Source organism: Xenopus tropicalis, chromosome 3 (assembly GCF_000004195.4).
Source record: "Xenopus tropicalis strain Nigerian chromosome 3, UCB_Xtro_10.0, whole genome shotgun sequence".
In the NCBI taxonomy this organism is placed as follows: Eukaryota; Metazoa; Chordata; class Amphibia; order Anura; family Pipidae; genus Xenopus; species Xenopus tropicalis.
The window spans coordinates 103,731,271-103,758,295 of record NC_030679.2 but is presented as its reverse complement, the minus strand read 5'-3'; the positions used below and the strand labels follow the sequence as shown (position 1 = coordinate 103,758,295).

At 37.0% G+C, this 27,025-nt stretch overlaps 1 protein-coding gene across 3 annotated transcripts in view; it reads right to left on the bottom strand.

Moving 5' to 3' along the window:
* Positions 1 to 334: 334 nt before the first annotated feature.
* Positions 335 to 27,025, bottom strand: part of slc12a1 (solute carrier family 12 member 1) — a 72,682-nt gene continuing 45,991 nt past the window's right edge. For all 3 annotated transcript variants that reach the window (XM_012959480.3, XM_012959479.3, XM_002936567.5), the window contains exons 19-27: positions 24,887 to 24,993; positions 21,185 to 21,267; positions 13,506 to 13,649; positions 7,014 to 7,139; positions 6,011 to 6,122; positions 5,148 to 5,234; positions 3,201 to 3,336; positions 1,831 to 1,898; positions 335 to 1,613 (exon numbers count right to left, since the gene is read on the bottom strand). In XM_012959480.3, coding sequence (XP_012814934.1) covers positions 1,478 to 1,613; positions 1,831 to 1,898; positions 3,201 to 3,336; positions 5,148 to 5,234; positions 6,011 to 6,122; positions 7,014 to 7,139; positions 13,506 to 13,649; positions 21,185 to 21,267; positions 24,887 to 24,993 — 999 coding nt within the window. In that variant the 3' untranslated portion in view covers positions 335 to 1,477. The remainder of the gene's footprint in view (positions 1,614 to 1,830; positions 1,899 to 3,200; positions 3,337 to 5,147; positions 5,235 to 6,010; positions 6,123 to 7,013; positions 7,140 to 13,505; positions 13,650 to 21,184; positions 21,268 to 24,886; positions 24,994 to 27,025) is intronic.

Here is a 27,025-nt window from a genome sequence, read left to right as displayed (position 1 = left end):
ATAGAAGAAGGCAGTGGAGTGACAGTGAAGAAGAATACACACCTGTGCCCCTGGTGTTATCATTAAGAGCAGCACCTTCATGATCTCATACATCCTATTTAACTGCAGTTTTATATTGTGAATCAAAAACACCTTGCTGTTAGTCTAGATACTAGAGTCATCTCACTTCTATTTTTTATTATGTTCATTGATTTTTTTATGTGCTTTTGTAAGGAAGACAAACAACAGAATTATACAGGAATGTCTATGCCAAGTAGCAGACAAGGGACTCGTAAATGGAAAAAAAGTGGCTCTAAAGATTTTACATTTAATGGAAAAAGGGACATGAGAAAAATACAATTAAATATATTTATTCATCTTTACACAAACATCGACATTACTTTTAATCAACAAAAACTGACAGAGCAAACAAAGAAAAAAATATATCCTATAACAATATATGTGCAGATCTCATATTCCTAATATATTTATTTTTAATTAGACATTGTATTAATAATTTTTTTTTTTTTATTGTTATGCTTTTCTCATTTCCAGCAAGAATTTCAGTAAGTCCTTTTTGCATGTTTTATTTTTTTTTTTAATTTAAGAGACAAAGTGCACTTTAAGGGCTCTTACACATGGGTTGTTTTTTTGTGCCTTTAGAAACATGCATAAAATGCTATATTGCATTTGGTTTATTTGTATTGTATTTTTTAAGAAATGAATCTAAGTTTGTCAGTTCCAAACACAACCTGCTATTTATTGTTTTCTGAATGCATGTCAAGTGCAAGAAAAGGCAATGAAACACAAATGCCATAATGCATCTCTGAACACTTGTGAGCCCAGCCAAGCAGAATATATTGGAATCAGTTAGCTGATGCATTCAGGTGCTCTTAAACCTGTGCCTCAAAACAAGTGTTTTAAAAAATGCCCTTGTGTAAGAGCCCTTAGAAGCCTTCTAGGCTGGTAAATATGCATTGAGAAACACTAAGGTTAGAAACACACTGCGGCTTTAGCCAATAACCACCTTTGTCTTCGGAGCTGATGTGTTTGAAGCCACAATTAATCTTATGAGCATATGTATTCTATATTCTAATTTTAGTTATGTGGGAGATGTTATTTTGCCCAGCTTGGCAGATGTATGTCCCACAGACATCAAGGGAACTGGGCAATCTGTTTTTCAGCACTGTTTGGTGCTGTTGTACCTTGGTCTGTAGAGAATAGCTAAGGCAAGGCAATGTGAATGCTTACAGGTACAACTGATCTGATTTCATACCTATAACAATAGTGCACTGATTGTTATGTTATTTATATTCAATTTACAATAATTTGTTGTCCCAGAAACCATACATTTTATATATATTTGTGTACCTTTTTTAATAAGTCAGTTCAGATCTTCAGTACTTTTTTTATTTTTGTTTTAAAAAAATCTTAAAGCTGAGACAAAAAGTCCCACTTCAACCATTATAAGTAGAGGTGATGAATAGTGAGATATGACTTATGAATAAAATGTTAGTACATTCTTGTGATTTCCTCGAACCAGCAAGACAGGTGGAAGGTTCTTTGAAAGAATTTCTACCCATGCCATATAAAGGTGATCTGAGACGGATCCTTTTCTTGCAACAGGAAGACTTCTGCAAATAAAACAAAATACAGAATTTTTGTTTTTCAAAAGGCCATTATATGTAAAATATTATCAGCTTATAAAAGGGCATAGCTTCTCCTTAAACATATTAGGCTGTAGATAATTGTAAAACGTGCTCATCATCATTATATGCAGATTTTTTATTTTTTTGCCGCTGGCTAGAATAAATATGTCTGCAGTTAAAGAGGTAAAAATATTGAACTTACAAGACAATGAGATTGGCAGATCTGGAGTGTTCTTGTAATAACTCATTCAGTCTGACTTGGCGGTAACTCTGTAAATAAATATTGTCATAATTAAAATCAGATGTTTTTGTAGCTGCACATGCTTATATTTAAATAAAAAGAATTTTGGGGCTCAAATAGATTATTTTGCTGGGGTTAAGCTGCTTGACAGGGCTAGTGGGCAGATACAGCACAGAACCCTGCAGAGCTAACTGCCTGGTCCTATACAAACAAAAACACAATGTGTAAAACTAGGTAGTCGCTACTATGGCACGGCATTTCATTTGCTGCTTCCCCAACGTAACATCTTCCTTGGGGATCCACAAAAATATTTACAAAAGCAAGACTATGGGGCATATTTACTAATCCACGAACGTCTGAAAAGCGTCCGAATGTGTTTTTTTTGTAATGATCAGTATTTTGAGACTTTTTCGCGAATTGTTGCAAATTTTTCGAGCGCTCAATACGAAAAAGTCGCAACAATTCGCGAAAGTCGTAATGGCTATGCAAAAGTTGCGACAATTCACGAAAGTCATAATGGCTATGAAAAAGTCGCGACAATTCGTGCAAGTCGTAACGGCTACGAAAAAGTTGCAAAATGTTTGTTTCCAATCCGATTTTTTCCCATTCAGGATTCGGATTCGTGGATTAGTAAATCAGCCCCTATGAATTACCATGTAGCAAACTTTATAATCTGTGTTTGTAAAGTTTTGTGAAAGTACATTGTATAGATGTGCGGCACATTCCAGGTTTTAAAGTTAATTGTACAATCATATCACAGGCCTCAATACATTCCTCAATGAATACCTGGCCAATAGCTGAATAGACATCAGTTCAACAAGTTGTATGTGAGGATCCTTGTCAATGTGCTTAGGTCTCCATCTTTTGTTTTTTTTAAGCAATTTTTCAAGGAAAATTTGTGTGCGTGTGTGGGGGGGTCATTGGCATTTATTTCCACGAATGGTCGTTTATTAAAAAATCGGAATTGAAAAAGCATAAACGGAAAAAGTTGCAGAGAAAAATGCAAAAAAGCACAAAAGCCACCATAAAAAATCCCAAACACCTCTAAAACCAAGAAGCAAAGATCTTCTAATTGTAAAAGGGACATCTGATCTGACATTGACTTCTAAATGATCTCGACAGGTTTTAGCTAGCCTATTTTTGCATTCAAAATTGTTGAGGTTTTGTTGCATAATAATTTGTGACAAATTCACAGTTTTCTCTGCCACAAAATTGGGGTTTTTCATCAACTAAGAACCTGAACCAAAAAAAATGAGGATTAGTTAATTCCCCCCTAAATCTTTTTGTATGTGCCAAACCTACAAATAAAAAAACCCTGCTTTCTAAAATACCTTTTCCTTAAACATCTCCAGTTCAGAGTCTGTTATTTTCCATGGATTTTCTCTCCTTATTTTTTCTGCAGTTGACACATCTGTAGAGTTCTCATGGAGACAATATGGCTCTATCATTTCTTCAAAGAATTTCCAGCTGCAATAGTAAATGAATATGAGCAATAAGTATAGGGATGCCAATGTCTCTTTTTTTTTAAAGGACAAAAAAAGTGGAGTATTTGAGGAAACCCCCAGTGAATCCAAATTCTAAATTTTCTCCTACTTGAAAACCTACTTGTTAGTAATGCTCTACCAGAACTTGCCTATGGGGCTGCCCAGTGCCAATGATATGACTGGTCATATTTATATAACAATGCAATTCCCACATCATTACGTCAGTAAGAGATCTATCTGGACCACAGAATGCTGTCTCACTCAATTTACTCATCTAACCTAGTTGCTAAACCACCAAAGAAAAGGAATGGGTTGTAGGTGTTGAACTAAAAAATGCAGCAGCAGTAAGTGGCACAGGTCTCATAGCAGCAATTTCCCATTTGTAACCAGGGTCACTTTAATAATGGGGAAATGGGGATTTCCCCAGGAACCACCAGGACAGGGGCATCAACTATTATTTTGATACATTTTTTTATTTTGGTGTTTTATTGGAATGAGATGTTTGATGAGAAAGAGATGTTTGATGACAGATATTTTTTCTTGTGTCTCAATTGTGCTTGGAGCATCATTGTAAGTGATGGTTTTATAGTTTTATGTTAAAAATCAAATGAAAAACTTCCCAATAACACTTCACATTGTTTAAATTAGCTGGAACAGTGCCACAGTGAATCTTTCTTTTTTTTTTTATAAAACTGCCTGCTAAAATATAAACTTTCCCATGAGAATTTCAAGTTGTTGGAAAATCATAAGCACCTCATTCTTCCCTGTAGGACCCCAAGACAGATAATCAGAGCACAGCAGCAGCTAATCAATCTGAACCAGCTTTAAACATGAGCATTGACATCCTGGAGACTTTTCTACAGCCACTATCTCATCAACCCCTTGCAGAGCAGTCAGAGATAAAATCACAGAACATCCCACATTATGGTAAAAGAAATCCATAAATATTCTGTAAAACATATTGGCATTTGCTTTTTGTCTTAGGGAACCTCATTTTTATTTGCAGGTTTGTTTATTATATAGCAATCAAAAAATATGCAGCCTTTTCATGATTTTTCATGTAATAATATGGTTTGGAACAGTTCCCTAAGCCTGCTCCATGTTCCCCTGCTGATCTAGCTGACTACTTTGAGAAAAACTGTGACAGTAATCAACTGTCCTCTGCCTGCCTTCAGCCTGCAACCTCCAAACCCCACAATTCCCTGCACATGTGATGTCAATAAGGAAAGGACATCACAGTGCAATGCATTTTGGGTTATGTAGTTCCTGCATAGTGTCTGTAAGCTGTGGAGAAGTTGTTACCATTTGTAACATCAATGTTTTAGTCACTCCTCCCCTGTCAGGATTTTAAATGATGCAGAAAGAGAAGAACTGTTCTGCAATTGATTTCAGCATATAAACCTGGTATGTATTCATACATAGGAACAGGATTACAGTGATATATATTAGGGGTTTCTGAATTGTGTGGGGCTCTTGGAAGCTGGAGTTCCCCTTTAATGTGCTGTATCCTAGCAACCAAAATCATCATTCATAGACTTTGGTGAAATAACCTCTTGGTGGCTTAATGAAAATGGTCGGATACTTATTAATCATAAAGTAACCTTTGAATTTAGCATCTCTCAGACACAGAAGTTCAACAAGAAAAACTAAGGCAAAACTTATTGTTTTTAGGACTCTTATCCTTTTAAGATTCTTAATATTGAAACACTAAATTTTTGTTGTAAATATTGCATATACATAAGAGAAACCTGCAGACCTGTACATAATGACATTAAACCTTGCAGTTCCACATACCTTTCTTTGCTTGGCTTTGTGTTAATGTCTCCAACAATGTAAATATCAGCAAATTTAATTCGAAATTTGCTTAAAAGTGATGCCATCCTGGTAAAATACAAAATAAAATATGAAGCCATTTAAAAAAAAAAAAAAAACACAATATAAAAATGCATGTCTGCATTTATTTCAATTATATATCCTGTTAAATATTATGTGTGTGATTGTGCACTTCAATTTAAGAGCAACGTGATTATCAGCAACACAACCATCTTTAACCTTGCTTCAAATTACAACTCGATTATTGTTGGTAGGTTAAAGGGAACAAATACCTACTTTTTGACCTGAGCTCATTCACTTGAGCTTATGTAGAAAAGTTGCATAAACTGTACTATATACTGTATAAACCTTCAGGTATAAAAATACATTTTTTTACACAGCCTTAACCTGGATTCAGAAATTACAAGTAAACCATGATAGTTTGTCTGTACTCGCAGGGATCGTTTTGTGCCACCCACTATGAAAAACAGAAGGACTTCAAGTCCCAAAATCCATCACTTCACCAGAGAACAAGGTGAGATAGGGGTTGTATGACACTGCAAGCCTAAGGGGTGGGGGTTGGGGCAGTTCCTTTCTATGAAAGGATCTATGAAATCACATATGTCTACGTGGAAAACATGCATTTATATTTTATATATTGAAAGCTGAGATAGCGTTTATGCACCTTTTCTACATAAGCTTAACATAAAGGGAAAATATAACTTGTTCTTATATTTAAAGACTGAACTTGGATATTGCTGTTCAGACCTGTCAGAGAATAAAAGATTTTTGGAATGCAATATCCTTTTAGCTAAAGTAGCAAGGCACAGTCAGGGCATAATTACATGAGTTTTTCATCTTCCAGACGATTCACTTTTCCTCCTATAAAAATTCTTAATTTGCAGTCTTTCCATTTTTTTCTGAGGGTCAGAATGTGTGGAATAAGAAGAGTCAGTCCTAGGATAAAAGAAAAGGTTTTGTAAAAAAAAAGGCGCTGACTTTTTAAAATCACTTTCTTGCCGTCATGCCACTTTCCTGTAATAAATAGCTGATGGGGCTATCTCCAAAGCTGGCTGGTGCCATAGGGAATAAATGTGCTTATGATTTGTGCCAGAGCTTCACTGGGAATTTCTTCTGTGGCGCTGAACAGAAAATTGATACTTGGAAATAGTATATATTTTTGCAAAGTAAAGATTCTATCATGAAGTGGCCGGAGTAGACCTGTGAAGCATACTATGATAATTTTGTATGCCCTCTTCATACAAAAGTGCCTTAAAGGAGAAGGAAAGGTAAAAACTAAGTAATCATAGATCAGAAAGGTCTATGTAAATACAGCCATAAGCACTCACAGAAAAGCTGCACTGATTTCTTGTCTCCTTTTTTGTAAACATGTTTATTGTGTATCTGACTTCCTTTCTCAGAAAAATCCTTCATTCCTGCGGCCAGAGTCTGCACAGTTCTCTCCTCTCTCCTGATCCCCCCTCCCATAAGAATTTATAAAACTCACTCCCCCCACCCTTAGGAATGTGTGATCTGAGCTAGAATGGCTAGAGACGCAAGCAGGAAGCTATGAAGACCAAGCTAAAATGGCAGCTGCAATCTTAAACAAACAAAAAAGGCTTCTAGGGCTCTTTACTTAGGTTTGCTAAAGCTTTCTGCAGAATAAATATAGTGTGATGTACTTTGGATAATAATATTCTAAGACAAAGGGGAGTTGGTCTTCATTTTTTTTTACTTTTTTTTCAATTATTTACGGTTATTTCTGTATTATGTAATTGATTTGGTTGAGTACCACATACATTACACATCATTGCTACAGTAAGTCATAAGCTTTCCATTTCAGCTTACCTCCGTCATCAAACAGCCACCAGACATCAATCATACCCTTTCCTTGATTCTTTTTAAACTGCTCACTAGCTTCAACCAGCCTCTGATTGTACTCGCCCACATGCATGGGTGGAGGTGTGCTGACATCTGAAATATTAAAAACATGGATATTGATCTCTTGTGTCAGTTCATGATAAACAACAGTTTGATAATATTATATTTGCCACCTCAAAGAAATTCAATTTTGTATTTATTCTTCTGCAGAAAACAACATTTGCTCTTTATAGAAAACAGTAGCAGAGTAGCCTTTTTAAGTGAAAATTTGTTTAAATTAATTAGAAATGAAGGTATAAGCAGAAGCTGTCAGGCTGGATGACTAGAACCCATGTTGAGACGCTCACTTATGACAGGTAAGTTCTGTATAAAGGGACACATTAAATCCCCCAGTGTCCCCTATAAAGACAACCCAAGGCAGGTCAGGTAGGAGATTAAAGTATATAAAATATATGTTTAATATGCCATCTTAATAAATCACAAGGGCCTGATATGATAGTGCTGACTGGCTAAGCCCCTACATGCACTTTGCTACTTGCACAGCTGTAACCACAGAGTACACAGGGTGTTGTAAAAGGGGTGTCATTTAGTTTTGAGATATTAGGGCCGATTCACTAAAGTGCGTTAAAACGTGCGCTATTTATAGCATGTGGTAACATTTTTATCGCGTCTAAATTTTCGCGATTTAACGCACGATTCACTAAAAGCATACTTGCGTTAATTTACGCGCAATACTGCATGCGTTATTTTAGTCGCAAAGACTATTTTCATGCGGTATTTGACGGTACATGTGCTAATCAACGTCCCGCGTATAAATAGTCGCCGCATATAAATAGTAGCCGCATATAAATAGTAGCCGCATATAAATAGTAGCCTCATATAAATAGTAGCCGCGTATAAATAGTAGCTTCAAGTAGGTGTTAATTTTGGCACGGACTAATGCGATATTTAGCTCGTCTAAGTGTTTGTGAAAACACTTAGACGCGCGCTTAATGCGCGCTAATTAACGCATGCATTAAAATTAACGTATGCGGTTGCGTGTAAATTAACGCATGCGATGTGCGACAACGCACGCGGTAATACAGTAGTGAATCACGCGTTAATTTTCGCGTCTATTTTAACGCAAAAAAACCTGCGATAAAAATTAACACACTTTAGTGAATCAGCCCTAAGGTATGCTATCATCTATAAAAGGCTAAGACTTTCAGGGTCTCACTTGAAGCTGTCTGTGACACATTGCAGTTATTGTTCTGTGTTGCTGAAAGCTTCCACAAGCCTCTGTCTTTGATTAATGAATAAAGCATCAGTTATGCTGAGAACCTTGATTAAATTAAATAAAAATTATCAACACCCTAGAAATAGAACCCTGTTTCAAAGTGCAGAGAACCCCAATTTAAAAAGTGTAAGAAGCACAAAGGTCTCTTGAACTACCCCCTGCTTGAAAATTGTCTGCAATATCTTTTGTGCGTACTAAAAGCTTGAAATTGAAAATATGAACTTTAACGTAAACTGTTTGTACAGTGTTATGTATTTTCTAAAAAAAATGAGAATAATAATAAAACCGGGTGTACACTATGGGGCCCATTCATTAAAGCACGATTGACCACAAATGAGAAAAATTTGTATTTTTTCTAATTCTTAGAACTTTTCATATTGACCACGATAATATCGTTAAAATAGTACGACTTTTTCGTGGTTTTTGTTAACTTTCACGAAAAAGTTGTATTTTTCGCAAAGGCTACGACCATTTCGGGTTCATTCAAGCTTCGGTATCGTGACTTTGTTTTGGCCAGGTTGGAGCTGCAGAGTGCCATGGAGTCCTATGGGAGGCTTCCAAAATCATGCATTGAAGTTTCAAAGCCAGAAAGGTTTTCGCGCCGTTTCCAATCGTTTGGATACGAAAATGTTGTGACTTTCGGATCGCAACCACAATATTTTCATACGACCAAGAAAATAATTTCCACGCAATTTTCGCACATCAGAAATTATTGTGGTTACTCTAAATTTTTTCCAATTGTGCTTTTAATTCCCGAAAATTTGTGCTTTAATAAATGGGCCTGTGTGTGTTTTGATCTTGTTTTCAGTTGCAGGCTAGAGACCGGTATAATAGAAATGTCAATAATTCAAAAAGCATACAAAATAAAAAATAATGGCCAAAGGCTCAGAATAGGCTGCTCTATTACTTACATACAAAATATAAACCACTAAAAATTAATAGAAATTCAACTTTTAATGCTCATTTCAAATAAACTTTTATACTTTCTCATATGTTAAAAATAAAACATAAATAAAGTCCAGCAGGTCTAAAATTTATCTTCCTAAACCATTTTCTTTTTTTCCCCTCAGTCATATCTTTCTGTGAGTAAACAGATTTGACAAGGTAGCTCTAGATCATTTATGAGACAATAACATAAGCAGTATGTGTCTGAGCACTAATCATAAATCTAATACATATATTTGTTTATCTTAAAAAGAACAAAATCACCCTTTAGAAAGGGATAAAATTAGGTAAAAGGTCAGTGTGTGATTTGTTTTTTTCAATTGAAATGCATATAAATATTCTGTAGTCATTCACTTATTTATAGTGTTGGACTGGGGTACATAGTTACATAGTTACATAGTTACATAGGGTTGAAAAAAGACCATTGTCCATCAAGTTCAACCCATCCGAGTAAACCCAGCACACAACCTATACTAACCAATCTATACACTCACATACATAAACTATATATATACAACCAGTAATACTAACTGTAGATATTAGTATCACAATAGCCTTGGATATTCTGCTTGTTCAAAAACTCATCCAGGCCCCTCTTAAAGGCATTAACAGAGTCTGCCATTACGACATCACTAGGAAGGGCATTCCACAACCTCACTGCCCTCACCGTGAAAAACCACCTACGCTGCTTCAAATGGAAGCTCTGTTCCTCTAATCTATAGGGGTGACCTCTGGTGCGCTGATTGTTTTTATGGGAAAAAAGAACATCCCCCAACTGCCTATAATCCCCTCTAATGTACTTGTACAGAGTAATCATGTCCCCTCGCAAGCGCCTCTTTTCCAGAGAAAACAACCCCAACCTCGACAGTCTAACCTCATAGCTTAAATCTTCCATCCCCTTTACCAGTTTAGTTGCACGTCTCTGCACTCTCTCCAGCTCATTAATATCCTTCTTAAGGACTGGAGCCCAAAACTGCACTGCATACTCAAGGTGAGGCCTTACCAGGGCCCACCAGAGAACCTCATCCCAGGGGCCTAACAAACACATAAGGACATCTGCTGCTGCAGCCGTTGCCACCACCCTTCATAGCTTTTGCCTCCCCTGCACCCCTTGCTGTGTACACAGATGAGCAGGGCTTTCACCACAAATTAAAGGGCTTTTTTGCACTGCATCTAGCACTGTGCACTCCTTCAACCCCAGACATGTCAGTAAGATCACTGCAAAAAATGTACAATTAGCAAATTAACCTAAGGGCTCTGGCACACGGGAGATTAGTCGCCCGCAAAATTGCCTGTGCAGCGTGTGCCATCCCACCGGCAACTTACATTTTCGCCGGTGGGATGGCAATTCGGGGAGATTAGTCGCCAGCGAACAGGGAGATTTGTCACGGGCGACTAATCTCCATGTGTGCCAGAGCCCTAAGACATATCAGCAAGATGAATGCACTGCAGATGAGCACTGCAGAAAATGGACTAAAAGAATGACAAAAACTTATATTGCAGGGGCATCAGGATACTGTGTGTATGATCACAAGAGGTGGTGCTACTGTAGAGGATATCAACCAATATGGCAGCATTTATCAATACTAATGTTAATATGTATTAAAGGAATATTCTGCGCTCTTCAAAAGCAAAATAAAATACATAAAAAATACTGTTTTCTGGTTATCAGTGTTTATTTACCTTCTTTTACTTTGAACAGAAGGGAAGATAAAAAGCTAGACTAAACGTGGCCATACACTTAAAGATGCACTTGTTTGGCGAGGTTGCCAAAAGAGTGGATTTTTCCCCCATCTGCTCACTTTGAGGTGGGTGATATCAGGCTGGCCAAACAGTTATATCACAATGACATTTATAAAGGCTGTAAGGCCAAGGACTGCATCAAAGAGCTGATTCGGTCTTCGCTCTGTTGGGATTTTTAAACTTGCCTGATAGATCTGGCAGATATCAGTCTAGTAGACTTGTCGAAGGGCCACACACATGGGGAGATAAGCTGTCAACTTTGTCTGAAGGGGCCAAATTGGCAACTTAAATCTGCTTGTGGCCCCTCAAGGTATCCATACACTATAAGGTGGGCAACTACTAACTAACTACAATGATGGGACTAGGACCCGTTAGAGCAGTGTTTTTCAACCTTTTTTGGGCAAAGGCACACTTGTTTCATGAAAAAAATCACGAGGCACACCACCATTAGAAAATGTTAAAAAATTGAACTCTGTGCCCAGCAGCAGTGCCCCCCTAGTACACTGGTGCCCAGCAGCAGTGCCCCCCTAGTACATTGGTGCCGCCTCTGCACTTCTGCCTACACGCGACCGCACACAGGCCCTTTTATAACGTTGCGCCCCGTGCGTACTGACGTCACCCGTACACACAGGGCGCAAACAATGACGGCCCGGATTTTTTTTTAAAGTAAAAATTGCGGCCCTGCCTACGGCACACCAGGCAACATCTCAGCGGTTGAAAAACGCTAGAGCAAGGACCGCATCAATGAACCTGCCCAATCCAATTAATTCTGTTTTCCTGTAATGAAGCCCCCGTAACAAATTGTACCCACTTTGAAAAAAAAAAACCCGTCAGTTATATGCCTGTATTAAGTTTTATTTAGATGCTGGTTCTGTTCTCGCATGGACTTCTTAGCATTACAGATTTCTATGACTTGTGCCTTACCTTTGGAAAACTTAAATATGGGATTCTGAACTGAGTTAAATGAATATTTGCAAAGTGATACATTTAGAGAATGAACCAATAACTCAGTATACACAATACCACCATAACATTATATAAAGAATGCATCAAGTCTATTTACATTGATATATTCTTGCAATATGTTATTGTATTTGTGATGCATAAGCAGGATCCCAGGCTGCTTGTAATGCAATAAGTGTAAACTTCCTTCAAGCCAAATGCTAATGTTGCTATAGGAAACCTCGACTATTATTTAGTAGGAGGCATTTTGACAGCTGAATGCAACATAAATAGTTATAAGTGGAAAGGTTTGAAATGTATATAAATGATTCTGACATTACTCGAGGGCTTCATTTTAATTTAGATGAAGTCATATATATTGCTACTGGCCGACTATTTGAAAAAATATTAAAATGAAGGAAAAAACAAAACAACTTTGCTCTTGAAAGGAAATAACGAACTTCTTCAGTACTTTCCATACTGACATTCTTAGTAAAGCATCTTTTACAGCAAGTACGTTTTAATTTCTTACATTAAGAATAAGGGATCCCTGCTTGAGTACTGGAAGTTCCCAATTACTGTTTTGAGATGGCCATACCTGGGCAGATGTAAGCTGCTCCTTACATTTATCAGTCAGAAAGGCAAAATCCTTTTTGGCTAGTGACCACTACATACTGTGGATGGGATCTGTGGATGACAAAGCTGCATTGAACCTATGTGATCTGATTGCTGACCTGGAGCCATAGAATCATACCACTCCCATCACATAGGCTGTCCAGCTTAAAGAAAGAGTAACTCCAAAAAATGAAAGTGTAAGTACAAAAAAGCAATGTCCTGCACTGGTAAAAGTTGTCTGCTTGCTTCAGAAAGACTATTATAGTTTATATATATATATATATATATATATATAATCTGATGAGTAGCCACGGGGGCAGCCATTAAGGGCTCTGGCACATGGGGAGATTAGTCGCCGGCGACAAATCTCACTTGTCACGGGCGACTAATCTCCCCAATTTGCCGAATCGCCTGCGCAGCGTGTGCCATCCCACCGGTGACTTACATTTTCGCCGGTGGGATGGTAGTTCGGGGAGATTAGTCACCCGTGACAAGGGAGATTTGTCGCGGGCAACTAATCTCCCTGTGTGCCTGAGCCCTAAAGCTGGAAGAAAAGAAGAAAAGGTACAGGTTGCATAGAAAATACCATATAAACTCTGTGGAATACAATTGTGTTTTATAGAGATATCTGTTATCTCCTAAGTAACCTGTGCCATTTAGCCCTATTTCAATTTGAATAGCTACCCCCATGGCTTCTGAAGCAAACATACACCTTTTACCAGTTCAGGGGAACAGTAAATATTGTAATTACTTTGATATGCTCTCTTTTTTGGTGTTACAGTTCCTTTAACATGATAAACAGAGATCCAAGTCTTTGTGTGAAATAAATGATACAACCTCCAATAGACATGGAAAACAGAAAAGGCACACCAAAATGTTATGGCAACGCCTAGTATTTTTTGTTGCAGCTGTCAACAGGTACGGTTTGTTAACATTACCTTTAGTTGAAGAATGCCTGTTGATATTCAGCTTGGCGGTTTTATTGAAGAAACTACGGAGTCCATGATTCCCTTCTTTAAATTCATTCTCTTTGATAGTCTGTTCTAATGCCAGTCTCTCTTGCTCCAGTCTGTCAAATTCCTCTATAATGACATAATGCTTAGTTGTATGATGCTATTTTAATTTCTTCTTCTTTTTACTTTTAACAGACATGAACATACCTTAGCATATAGTGTGCAATGTCATATAAGTGCTGGACGAATAAAAATGGATTTGACCAGTGGTGCATACAAGGTTCTATAGCTATGGGAGCCAAACTAGTCTTGTAAAAATGTTTTGTCTCTGTCAGTGTGATATTAGAATACAAGGGGGCTGATTTACTTACCCACGAACGGGTCGAATGGAGTCCGATTGCGTTTTTTTCGTAATGATCGGTACTTTGCGATTTTTTCGTATGTTTTTTCGTATTCTTTACGAATTTTTCGTTACCAATACGATTTTTGCGTAAAAACGCGAGTTTTCCTATCCATTACGAAAGTTGCGTAAAAAGTTGCGCATTTTGCGTAGCGTTAAAACTTACGCGAAAAGTTGCGCATTTTTCGTAGCGTTAAGTTTTAACGCTACGAAAAATGCGCAACTTTTCGCGTAAGTTTTAACGCTACGAAAAATGCGCAACTTTTTACGCAACTTTCGTAATGGATACGAAAAACTCGCGTTTTTACGCAAAAATCGTATTGGTAACGAAAAATTCGTACAGAATCCGAAAAAATCGCAAAACATACGAAAAAATCGCAAAGTAATCGCAAAATGTTCGTTTTCAAGTCGGAACTTTTCCAATTCGGGTCGGATTCCTGGGTTAGTAAATCAGCCCCAAGGTGTCTGCTGATCAAAACCCAATCATTATCAGTTGACATTATAGGTATACAAAAAGTTTGCTACATTTCTATTTTCCCTTAAAATATATTTTCTCAATAAACCTTCTCCCTCTAAAGATTCTATTTGAATGGACTACCATGCTGAGAGTAACTAGATCCCTTGACCTTGGTATCTAAGACAATGTGTGTTTCTTTGCAGATGATGCACATACTGTATCTGCATAATTTGTACTTCAGCAGTTATTAATAACATGCAAAATGACTTAGTCAAGGAGGAAAGGACAAGTACATGGGATCTGTAATTTAATGAAACAAAGGCTGAAGTGATGATATAGGGCACAGCCACCCAAATATGAGCTGAATGATCAATCACTAAGAACAGAAGATCTAGGAATCAGAATTAGAGAATTGTAAGAAAGCAAACAAAATAGTAAAGTGCTAAGGAAACAAACAAAATGATAGGGAAAATATGTAATTGCATTACAGATGGATACAAGATTAATAACTCTTAAGGTGGCCATACACGGTAAGATTCACTCATTTGGTGAGGTTGCCAAATAAGTGGATCTTCTCCCAATATGCCCACCTAAGGATTGTTTGGCCCTACAATGGCGGGCATAGGTGCTGTTGAACCTTCCCGATCAAGACCTGCCCAATTTTGGCCCAGCTATCAACCCAGTCCAGAGCATCAAACCTTTCCATATCCACAGATGCAGCTGCAACATATCCAGTGCATTTACAGCTATGATTTTATATGGCCCACCATTTCTGGGATGCCAAATACTTCCCAGCACATAATTAAATAGTTATGTTGGGTGTATATATATATATATACTGTATATATATATATATATATATATATATATATATATATATAAACTGTAGATTTTAGTATCACAATAGCCTTGGATACTATGCTTGTTCAAAAAATCTGACATCACATTACTAGGAAGGGCTTTTTACAACCTTGTTGGCCTCACTGTAAAAAACCACTTACACTGCTTTAAATGAAAGTTCCGTTCCTCTAATCTAAAGGTGTTATGCGTTAATGAACATCACGCTCACTTCACAATTTTAAATGAACAAAAAAAAATAGCATTTAATGTTAAAAATCTTTAGTTACTTACAGAAAGTGCTAAGGCTAGTGCTTGCCCTAAATACTGTAAGCGTTTATGGTCAGAGGAGAATACAGCATCATTTCTCCCTAAGCACTGCCTATTGGCAGTTTTTCTGACATGTTAAGGGCATTAAACTGTGCTGAAGTTTCGCTCTGGGAAAGTTACCTTTCAGTGTACCAGAATGAGGTACGGAGCTAATCTTCCTTGTCTAGCAAATGGCCTATAAAAGTGGTTTCTACACAGTAGATTGTCAGCTGATATCTGCCTCAATTACCCATTAGATTGCTAATATTTCTCTTTTAATTAGGCTCCACTAAAACAACATAATGACTGTATTTAATAGGACACGGTGCTAATCATGTATATGATTGGAAAAGGCAATCTCTTTCCTACGATGTGATAGAGAAATACATTTTATTTGCATTCAAATGTTTGAGATAATTGAGATCATTTCGCACATTTCGACTATTTTAAATAATTTGGTACTGTCAAAATGTGTGGGTTTGTAACATGATCACATCTTGATAAATACACAGGTGTGCCAATGTTAGGTCCGCCAAGTGTTTATAATTGGTAAATTGGTGGTAATTGGCAACCTGGTAACCTAAGGCTGGTGTTCTTGTACTTTAAAAACTGTGCCAGGCCTGGGTACTACTGTTGGAGAGCTACATCTCCATATTCTTACCCTTTGTTAACCCTCTATGGCCCTGGGCCTGGTATGCACATGTGTAGGAGAGAAAATTGGAAGCTTTTTGTTTCTAAGTTTGGCTTTTTACTCAATTTACTCGGCTCGGCCACAAGGGATCAATAGAAGAAAGAAGTAGATGGCAATGTGGAAATTCTTTTAGCTGAATGCATGGGCCTGGGGTACTGCTGTTAAAGCACTAACATGAGATCCCATGAGAATAATGGCTGTAAAACTGGAGGGTGCCTAACACATTGGATTATGCTTTTATTTCTCCTTTAAAATGAAAGTTTTGCCCCTATACATCTAGCTTATACTACAACCAGCTTAACCATACTCTTTATGACAATCTTTTTTTTTTTTTTTTTTTGAAACTGTGGTTTATAAAAGTAACAGCAGATGGCAGCAGACATGTTTCTTAGAATTTTCTAGATTTTACTGAACTTTTGAATTTCCCAGTTTCTCTATCCCCTTGTTTCAAAGACAGGATAATGGCTGAACCCCAACAATACTGTGTAAGCAATTATAGAAATTGTGTATTCAGATGTTTATTTTCCTAACCATTTTGTGTCAGTATGTTATCCTTTCTTATTTATCAGGGATGGTATCTTAAAGACAATCAGGGTTACAGTAAAGAGAACACTGCAGTATATCTCTTTATATATAGGGGGCAACTTTAATTGGTGACACTAATCTAAAAAACTACTCTATTCACTACTCCCTCAAACCACTGAACATGGTGGTAACTCCTTTGTTCAAATGATAAATGGTGAAAACTTTGCATTATGGGAAAAAACATGCTGATCTGCATCTGAAATTGCACTTTGGCCACTGCATTAATACATTAAGTAACTAAGGTGGTCTTACAATATATGATAAGGCCCTTAAAAACTGACCTAAAACTCCTTTAAATCACGGCTGGTCTGTCCAAGTAGAAAAACTATAGGTGACACTCAGGGCCGCCGCTCCCTATAAGCAGAGTACGCAGTCTGCGTAGGGTACCAACTCCCAGGGGGGCACCATCCCAGCTTCTCAAAAAAATCGTTTTTATATATTATAACATACCCCCCAACACTTAATTTAGTGCAATAAGATTGTGGGGGACCAACTCTATATAAGTCTCTATATTTACTCTGTAGAAGCGCCTGTGTAGCACTCGCACTTTTTTAGGACACTTTTCATTAACACGAGTGCTTATAATCTGGGCCAAGCGGGGTGTGTGTATTGGTCAGAAGGGAGTACTGCCCTCTATACTAAGTGAGGAGCTCGTTTAGGAGCTAGACCCCTTTTGGAGCTCTTATTATTTATTTGGGTGTTTGGCTTTCACACAATATCTTATCTATATTTGATTCTGCTACATATCGTATTGAATAATTCTTATATACTTTTCAGTATAGGTTTTCCGCCCTAGATTTCCCTTATTTATTCAACATATCCTCTAATGAATTAAAATTTTGTGCTGATTTCACTCTTCAATGAACTAATTTTGATTAAATTAAGTCTAGCAATTTTATTGTCCCATTCATGGCTTTTAACTGAATCTCTGATGTGTTTTTTTATTCTATACATTGGAACTTTTCTTTTCTTTATTTTTTGTATATTGATTTTTTTGTGTATTTATTGATAAATTGTATTTTTTAATCTACTGATTTACTGTGCAATAAATATTGATTGGTTGGTTTTACTACACATGGTGGTTTGTTTTGAGCGCCAACTCCCTTATATAACTGTCCCGCCGGTTTTTATAGCGCATCCCGCTATTTGTCCCGCATTTCCGGGACATTCATTGAACTATCAAGCGAGATGCGCTGTCTGTACCCTACCATCGGCTTCTTCTGCTGCTCTGCAACTTGAGCCGCAGAAGAAGGAGCGGCTGTGTACGGCGGGGGTTACTGTGTAAGGGGGGGGGCTACTGTTTATGGGGCTACTGTCTATGGGGGCAATTGGGGGCACTTACTATGGGGGCATTGTCTATGGGGGCTATTGGGGGCACTGTGTGTTTTTATTTTATTTTATTTTTACTTCAGTAATATTTGGGGGAGGGGGCACAAAAGTAAATTTCTGCTTAGGGCACCCATTTGGCCAGCAGCGGCCCTGGTGACACTGGTTCCTTTGAGAGCCAGCCATTTGCAAACTTGTTAAATTAACTGACTGTTGTGATTTCACTTGTATTCTAATTTTTACAATATCTGACTATTTGGCTTAGGGGCAGATAGCCTCATAAAGAAGCCCATGTGTTGCCTGATTTAGTAAATAATGTCAAAATGTCCATTCTTACAAGACATTAAAAAAAACACAATTTAGGTTGTTTGCCTTTTAAACAGTAAAGCCACTAACATACTGCATCTGTTTGCTATATAATTTGTTTTCTTTATAATTGAGATCCCTGAGCTATTATAAATAATTCATGCAAATATCTGTAGAGCATTCCTGCTGCTACTTTATAATGCACATATTCATATGCGACCACAGGATAACTTGGAACCATAACATACACAGTATGCAGAGTAGGCTTCCTAAAATAAGAACAGGCTGCAAACACCACACTGGAAAGGTTAATGATAGGGTTTAATGATAGGGTTTAACACATTTCTTTCTTTCTACTGTAACAGCTAGGCTGCTCATGCATGCCCTCATCCTATCCCGACTTGACTATTGTAACCTGCTGCTAACCGGCCTCCCTAATTCCCATCTTTCCCCCCTACAGTCTATATTAAACACCGCTGCCAGAATTCTCCTCCTCTCATCCAGGAGAGTTCAGGCCCCTCCCCTGCTAAAGGCCTTATCATGGCTTCCTGTTAAACAAAGAATAGTTTACAAACTCCTTCTCTTAACCTTCAAAGCCCTCCATTCCTCTGCTCCTCACTACATCTCTTCCCTTGTGTCTCCGCACGTTCCTGGCCGTCTCCTTCGTTCCTCGCAGAGCAACCGTTTGGTTGCGCCCCCCACTACTACTGCTGTTTCCCGCCTTAAATCCTTCTGCCTGGCTGCCCCTTACATTTGGAATTCCCTCCCTGATGTCCTCCGGAGAGAATCCTCCCTCAGTCTTTTTAAAACTAAACTTAAAGACTACCTTATGGAGCACTCACCCAGCACCTGATCTGGAAACTGGCACTTATACTGTAATGTCACCCACTGTGACCTATAGCACTTATATTTGCCTATTTGTGTCTGTTAGTTACCCTCCCATATAGATTGTAAGCTCTACGGGGCAGGGACCTCCTTCATCTTGTGTTTCTGACTCTTATTGCAACTGTACCTTGTATTTATTTGTATTTATTGTTGTACTTTGTATTTATCCATTATCTTTAACCCCCCTGTCTGTATTAATGAATTCTACTGTACAGCGCTGCGTACATAAGTAGCGCTTTATAAATAAAGATATACATACATACATACATACATTTCCCCACTTTTACTTTAGTATCTCAGTTGGGAAACTGAACCCGACCAATTTTTAATCAAAGAATAATGTATATGTTGCTGCATTCTTTATGTCTGATTACCTTCTTCCCATTGTGGGGAGATAGCTCAATACGGAACAGATACTGACAAAATATAAATCACGCATGTGATCATCATTATAGGATGTGTCACGGTGTGCTACAAACCATTACTGTGCTGGTTCAGTCCACCAGTTTTAGGACATTTATTACTATAATAATTGATGTCACTTTCGTTGAACAGAACATTTTGTTTTACACTCTGTCCTCCACTATCAAAATATGAATGATGTCAATACAGGTAGGTAAGGAAATGAGTTTCATCGGTTTCCAATAAACACAGGGCAGCTCAGGAAATTTCTGTCAGAATATTAATTAAATATATTTTTTCCTGAGAGCTAGTTGCTGTGAAAAACACTGATTTTTAATAGAATGAGCTTAAACCCAAGACACTAATGTATACAGGAGAAAATAAAAATTCAGAAAAATAGTTATTTGCTAAAGAAATCAAGATCCAAGATGGACTCAATGAAGAGAGCATACTGATGCAATTTATTAAGGTACTTGCATCAAAATACACTCCTTGCACGTCCACGTGGCATCTTCTAATAAATGGTGCAAAACACTGGACCCAGCAGTAGCTTCAGGCTTCCCATAGTGAGTTGCATCCAAAGGCTCACCAGACTTGCCCCCAGTGAATTGGATGCAAAAGGTGTTTTAAACCCCCACTATGAAAATTCTAGGTGTATCTTGCACTCAGTTTGTGTCAAAACACATGGATAGTTATGGCCATTTTGACATATCAGGTGCAATCAAAATTAACTGCAACAATGGGAAGAAATGCTGCATTATAGATAACAAAATATGGTGATTTGCATTCTAAAGTATAATTACTAATTTACCTATTGTCTCAGTTTTCTATTCATAACAACTAGCAAGATTAAATCATATATGTATAATATATATATATATATATATATATATATATGTCATTTGTTCTTTGGTTCTAGATCCATAGTTAACTTAAGTATATACGTTACAGTCATAATTCATTAATTGTCTTTTAAACTGGAATAAGTAACTGAGTGTAGATAGCAAGGGTTCAATGAAAATATATCCAACTGGGTGACTGTTGAACCTACACTGTGGTAAAAGAGGGCCAACTAGGGATTAGCTCATTGGAGAAATAAAGGTGCCAGAGTAATAATAAAAGTCACCAGATTATTATTTTGGACATCCCTGCATTTACATCATATCAACAGAAACTGTTGGATGGGTGGCATGGATAGTGGCTGTGGATTCCAATAATGAATTTTGGGGGCTGCGATTATAGTTCTATTTACACAATATATGCCATTAGATATAAAAAGACATTTGGAGGCATAATTATCAAAATTCAATTTGTGAATTTTCAATTTATTTTTTAATTTGAAAAAACTCAAGAACTCACCAATCTTGAATGTTCTCTTATTTATAAAAAAAAACTTGAATAACATTTTGTGAACAGTAAATTGGAATTGAGTATTTTGTGTATTTCTTTAAAAAAAAAATCTTTACCTTTAACCTGAAGAACCTGAGATATATCAAAGCCTTGGCTGATTCTTACAATAACCACTCCATGTTCAAAATCAAAAGCATCACTATAAAGAAACATATAATCTTTCAGTTAGAAACAGAAATAGATTTTCATATTATTCATGCCAAGATAATACAGTATCTATTATTAGCAAGCAGTGAAGGACAGTTATATATTTACAGCTCATTTCATTGAGAGATTAGTTTGTTTAAAAAGACCCTAAACTAAATCCTTCTTTTGCTTGACAGTTTGAGTTTTCTACAGCCTGTTTGTATGCTATCCATTATTTGCACATTTATCAGTTTATCAGATTGTGCTTTGGAATTTGGTAGAACCAGGTAATTAAAACAGGTTAATTGATTCCTGGTGAATTTACCATAATGTATGTCCACAGTAGAGACCTTAGACTGAAAGCTGTACTAAAGGTGGCCATACACGAGCAGATCCGCTCGCTTGGCGATGTCGCCAAGCGAGCGGATCTTCCCCCGATATCCCCACCTACGGGTGGGCGATATCGGGGACCATTTAGGTAAAAAAAATAATAATCCGATCGTTTGGCCCTGGGGCCAGACGATCGGATTATGTGGGCGGCAATGGGGCAGTCGGATCGGGGACCGCATCAACGAGCCGATGCGGTCCCCGATCCGACCAGATTTTCTAACCTGGCCGATCGAGATCTGCCCAATTTCAGGCCAGATATCGGTTGGCCAGGCCGCTCTGCTCTCCCCATACACGGGCCGATTAGCTGCCGAATCGGTCCAAGGCCCGTGTATGGCCACCTTAAGTCTGGGACAGCTGTAGATAGTGGTCTATAAATGATAGATAAGAAAGAGGTAAATATTTAGGACCACCATATAGGGTTTAATATGATATGGTATGGTGGCTTGACAATTTTATGATTATAACTTTGTAACTCATAACTTTTGTAAAACTTTGTAGCAAAAGTTACACAAATTGAAGTTAAATCAAAACTTACACAATTTATATAACTTCCACAAACTTATGTAACTTGCCTAGAAAACGACATAACTTACGTTTTAATCAAAAGACATTGCAGAGACAAAGACAGGGCAAACTCCACTGACCATTATTGATTTAAAAAACACTACATTTCATTGACTCCCAATGAACTGACTGACTGAGCACGTTAATTAACTATTTTATTAATTATTATTATAGGGTAACATCAGCAAATTATATTGGAAGCTATTTATTGCCTACAGCAACATCATTGGATCTTATGCTTTAGAAATTTACATAGCTTTTGCAAAAATGTACGCAACTTACCTATACTCCACTGATTCCTAATGAAAAACTGACTTATTAGTACATCAATTGTTTTTACTATTTTTTGAACTACTACTGACTAGTTATTGGGCCCCACAGCAAGATTACTGGGCCCCTAAACTTACACAGTTTTACATAAGCAAAAATGTGTGTAACGTCCATACTAAGCAATGGCAGCACAGAGCAGAGGCAGGTAGGTGGGTAGGGTTTAAACTTACGGCAAACTCCACTGACCCTTATAAACTGTCTGTTAATTAGCATATTAAATAATGGAACTCTTTATGAACTGCTTATAGAGTAACATCAGCGGTTTATGTTGCATACACAAGGGGAATGGCCAAAATATTGGCACTTGTGTTCATGGGTGGCCTCATATAAATGCCATGTCTCACTAACACCTACATTATCATATCAACAATAACGAGAAGAGCAAAATGTGAATATTCCACATTTTCCATATTTACCTCCTTGGTTAGGTATGGTGAAAATGGGTATAGTTCAGGTTTATTATTTTTTCTTTCTGTTTATACCTTCATTTTAAACTCAGCACACAAAGGGGGCAAAGGACAGATTTTTTTTTTGGTGCATCACCCTTTGATAAATGTAGCCAAAGGTGATTAAAACTCATTTAGCAAGCACTGGCTTGGTGAGGAGTGGAAGAAAAAAAGCAATAAAGTAAATGTATTGTAATACCTCCTGCTTCCTGACTTTCCTATTCTGTAATCACCACACAAATTTCCTTTAAAATAAAATAGCTTTTAACTAGTTATTTGCTATATTTTGCAATTTAGTTGAACAAAACATGTGACTTAGTGATAGACTTAATTAACAAAAAGTAATGCATAATCTAAGTGAGAGTTTGCTAAATCAGTCCCTTTGCACAGAATTTAGAAAGATTCTCACTGAATATTTATCACCATTTGACAATGTATAGCTCTTAAAGCATGGTTAGTGTCTTGGGTCTTAATATTAACTAAAAGAAAGATACTAAAAAAGATACTAAAAGTATCTGAGCTCCAAAATTACATTAAAGGAACAGTAACACCAAAAAATGAAAGAGCTTTGAAGTAATAAAAATATAATGCACTGTTGCCCTGCACTGGTAAAACTGGAGTGTTTGCTACAGTAACACTACTATAATTTATATAATAAGCTGCTGTGTAGCCACGGGGGCAGCCATTCAAGCTGGAAAAAAGGAGAAAAGGCACAGGTTACATAGCAGATAACAGATAAGTTCTGTAGAATACAATGGTGTTTTATCTGTTATCTGCTATGTGCCTGTGCCTTTTCTCCTTTGAATGGCTGCCCCCATGGCTACATAGCAGCTTATTTATATAAATTATAGTAGACTTTCTGAAGTAAACACACACCTTTTACCAGTGCAGGGCAGCAGCACATTATATTTTAGTAACTTTTATACACTTTCATTTTTTGGTGTTACTGTTCCTTTAAATGCTACAAAATGGCACTAAAATAGCCTCTTTTTTATTTGTTTAAAACCGTATTACTTATAGGATTATTATTATGATATGTAATTGATGCCTGATGCCGTAACTTTTAGGGATTCTGTCATCATTTTTAGGGTGCAGATTTTATTACTAAATTACACCATTTGCATAGCAAATATTTTATTCTACTATATAAAATGTTATTCTTGAACCAATAAATGTATTTTTTTTTAGTTGTAATATTGGTGTGTAGGCAGCCATCTTAGGTGATTGTGCCTGATTCTGAGCTTTAAGAAGAAGCCAGCACTTCATAATATAACTGCTTTTAGAAAATCTATTGTTTCTCCTACTCTCCTAATGTAACTGGAGGAGTCATTGCTGGACTTGGGTGTTTTACTATTAAGTGCTATTCTCATATTTTCCATCCGTTTCACTGATCCTTCCCTGGTACTATGGCTGTTGCTGTGATTCTGCCCCACAATCCCTATCACAAAGGCAATCATGTGTGTACAGGGAAATACATTCCATGCAAATGAAGGAAATATCCTTCTTCACACATGGCATATCTTTTGTCAGGCACAAATACATTTTTTTGTATTTAAATACAAGATAAAGTTGTTATAGCTGTGAATATTTCCATTCACAAATGGAAATACATTATAAATGTTATTATGGTGCATCAGCTTTATTTGTAATTTTTATGTTGGTGCATATTTGCTCTGCTCCACTGGGAACAGGTGTTGGCATTACTTCGACTCAATAAACAGTTGGCTTTTCTACAGCATCTGCAATGTAAATACTGATTCTTTCTGAAATGTTTTCCAATATGTTCCAGTTTTTGTTTGCCACGTTATTTTTTTATTATGGGCTAGACATTATAGTCCTCATAAAATAATCAGTGTAAAATTTAAGAGTGGCTTTTTTAAATGTTATGGATAATCCACTTACTGTAAAATGCCCACATAGTTGGCAAGATCCACAGGGCTTGCTTGCCTCCAGTCCTTCTTAAATCCCATCACCAGGGTATTTGGTTTCAGTCTTCCTAATCCAGAAGCCTGTGTACAGAATGGTCACATTGGTAAGGTGTAAGAACAAACAAAGGTGGCTTGGGTGTCTGAGAGTTTCTGCTCCCTTTAGATAGGACCCTTCTGCTCTTTGAGCCCTCGTTACCATTACATGAGGGGAGCAGTGGAAGCTTACTCCTTTATTCATTTCTAAATGGTTTGAGATGAGCAGATATGATTTTTTTACCCAATTAAACTGATTTGCATTTCAGTTGCCAAGCTGTCATTTCAATAGATCAGTAACTTACAATCTGCAGAACACATGCTGCTTTTGGAGTTTTATTGTAACTAAAATGACAAGCTTGTTCCTGCTTTACTTAATAGCAGTGCAGCTGGCATGTCTGTTACAAGACTATGCTCATTTTTTATTGATTCTCTCCATTCAGAGCTCAGAAAGGGCACAATAATTTTGTGGGCGTAGCTCTAAGTAAACCCATTTTTGAAATTGTTTCTTTACAAATAAGTATATTTTGAATTTGTCTCATCTGTCAGCATGTCTTTATGTGCTTAGAAGCATCCATCTATGTGGAGCAACTATATGGAGAACCAGTCTGGCTTACATAGAAATATGGGCAAAGCTCATAGTGGTCCAGTAACCTGAAGTAACCAGACAAACGCTCAATTCAAAATCTTTTCTGCTCCAGAACAATAAAGAATAATTGAAGAATAATTACTTTTATATTTACGTATTAAAAGGCACAAACATTTTAGTATCTGCAGTGGCAGCAGACCTAGACCGGCAATCAGGGTACTCAGGGTAACAAATAATATATTAAATAATGCACCTCCTATAGTAAAATATAAATATAGTAAAATATAAGAATATTAGAAGTCACTGAAGAGTTAAATGACCATAAGGCACTAGGCCTTCTATACAGGTCATGGAATGCCTAGGTGACTTCTAATATCCTTATATTTTGAAGCAGGAGGTATACTTTTTTTTAAGACACCAGTTTTATTCACGTGAAATATATTACATTATTAAGCACCAATAACAACTTTTCACACCACTAAGAACCATTCATAAATATTTATTTATTTTTTACAGGATAATCATGGCTTTTGTGTATTATTCTTTATATATAATTTTCTTAGGCTTATATCACAACAAGTGACAGTATAGTTATCTGCACCAAACAAAAGTAATATTATACAGTATGTGCAGCACTTATATTTGCCTATTTGTGTCTGTAAGTTACCCTCCCATATAGATTGTAAGCTCTACGGGGCAGGGACCTCCATCCTCTTGTGTCTTTGACTCTTAACTTATTGCAACTGTATCTTGTATTTATTTGTATTTATTGTTATACTTTGTATTTATCAATTATCTTATTAACCCCCTGTTTGTATTAATGTATTCTACTGTACAGCACTGCGTACATAAGTAGCGCTTTATAAATAAAAATATACATACAAAATATACATATGTGATATTCGTCTTCCATCTGATTTAATTGGCAATATATTATGAGGTCTTATTTTCATGTATGCATTTATAAATATGAGTGCAAGCTGCCGTACGGTTTACCTTTATGTGTGTGTAATTTATGTAGATGGGAAATGGGCTTCTAGTCTTTTGCAACCTAAAACACGATGAAACCCATCACCGCCAATCTTATCTTTTCTACATTTGGACAGGGGCAAACGGGTTACTAGTTAAAGGGATTCCATCATGAATTTTATGGTGCACTTTTTATTTCTAAATTACATTGACAATTCACTTTACATCTCAGTGCATTGTGCCTGAGTCTGAGCTTTCAGAAGGAGCCAGCGCTACACATTAGAACTGCTTTCAGGTAACCTATTGTTTCTCCTGCTCAGTATACTTTCAAAAGGTGCTATTTTCATGCCTACCACTAGGTTTTCAATGCAGAATTCTGCTCGAGAAGCTCTATTAACTCATATGTTTTGAAAAATAACATGTTTTCCCATGACAGTATTCCTTTAAGGTGGAAATTGTGCTCTTAAATTACGGGGGGGCGGGGGGTATTTTTTGCAATGTAGGGTGCCACCAGTGGCAAAG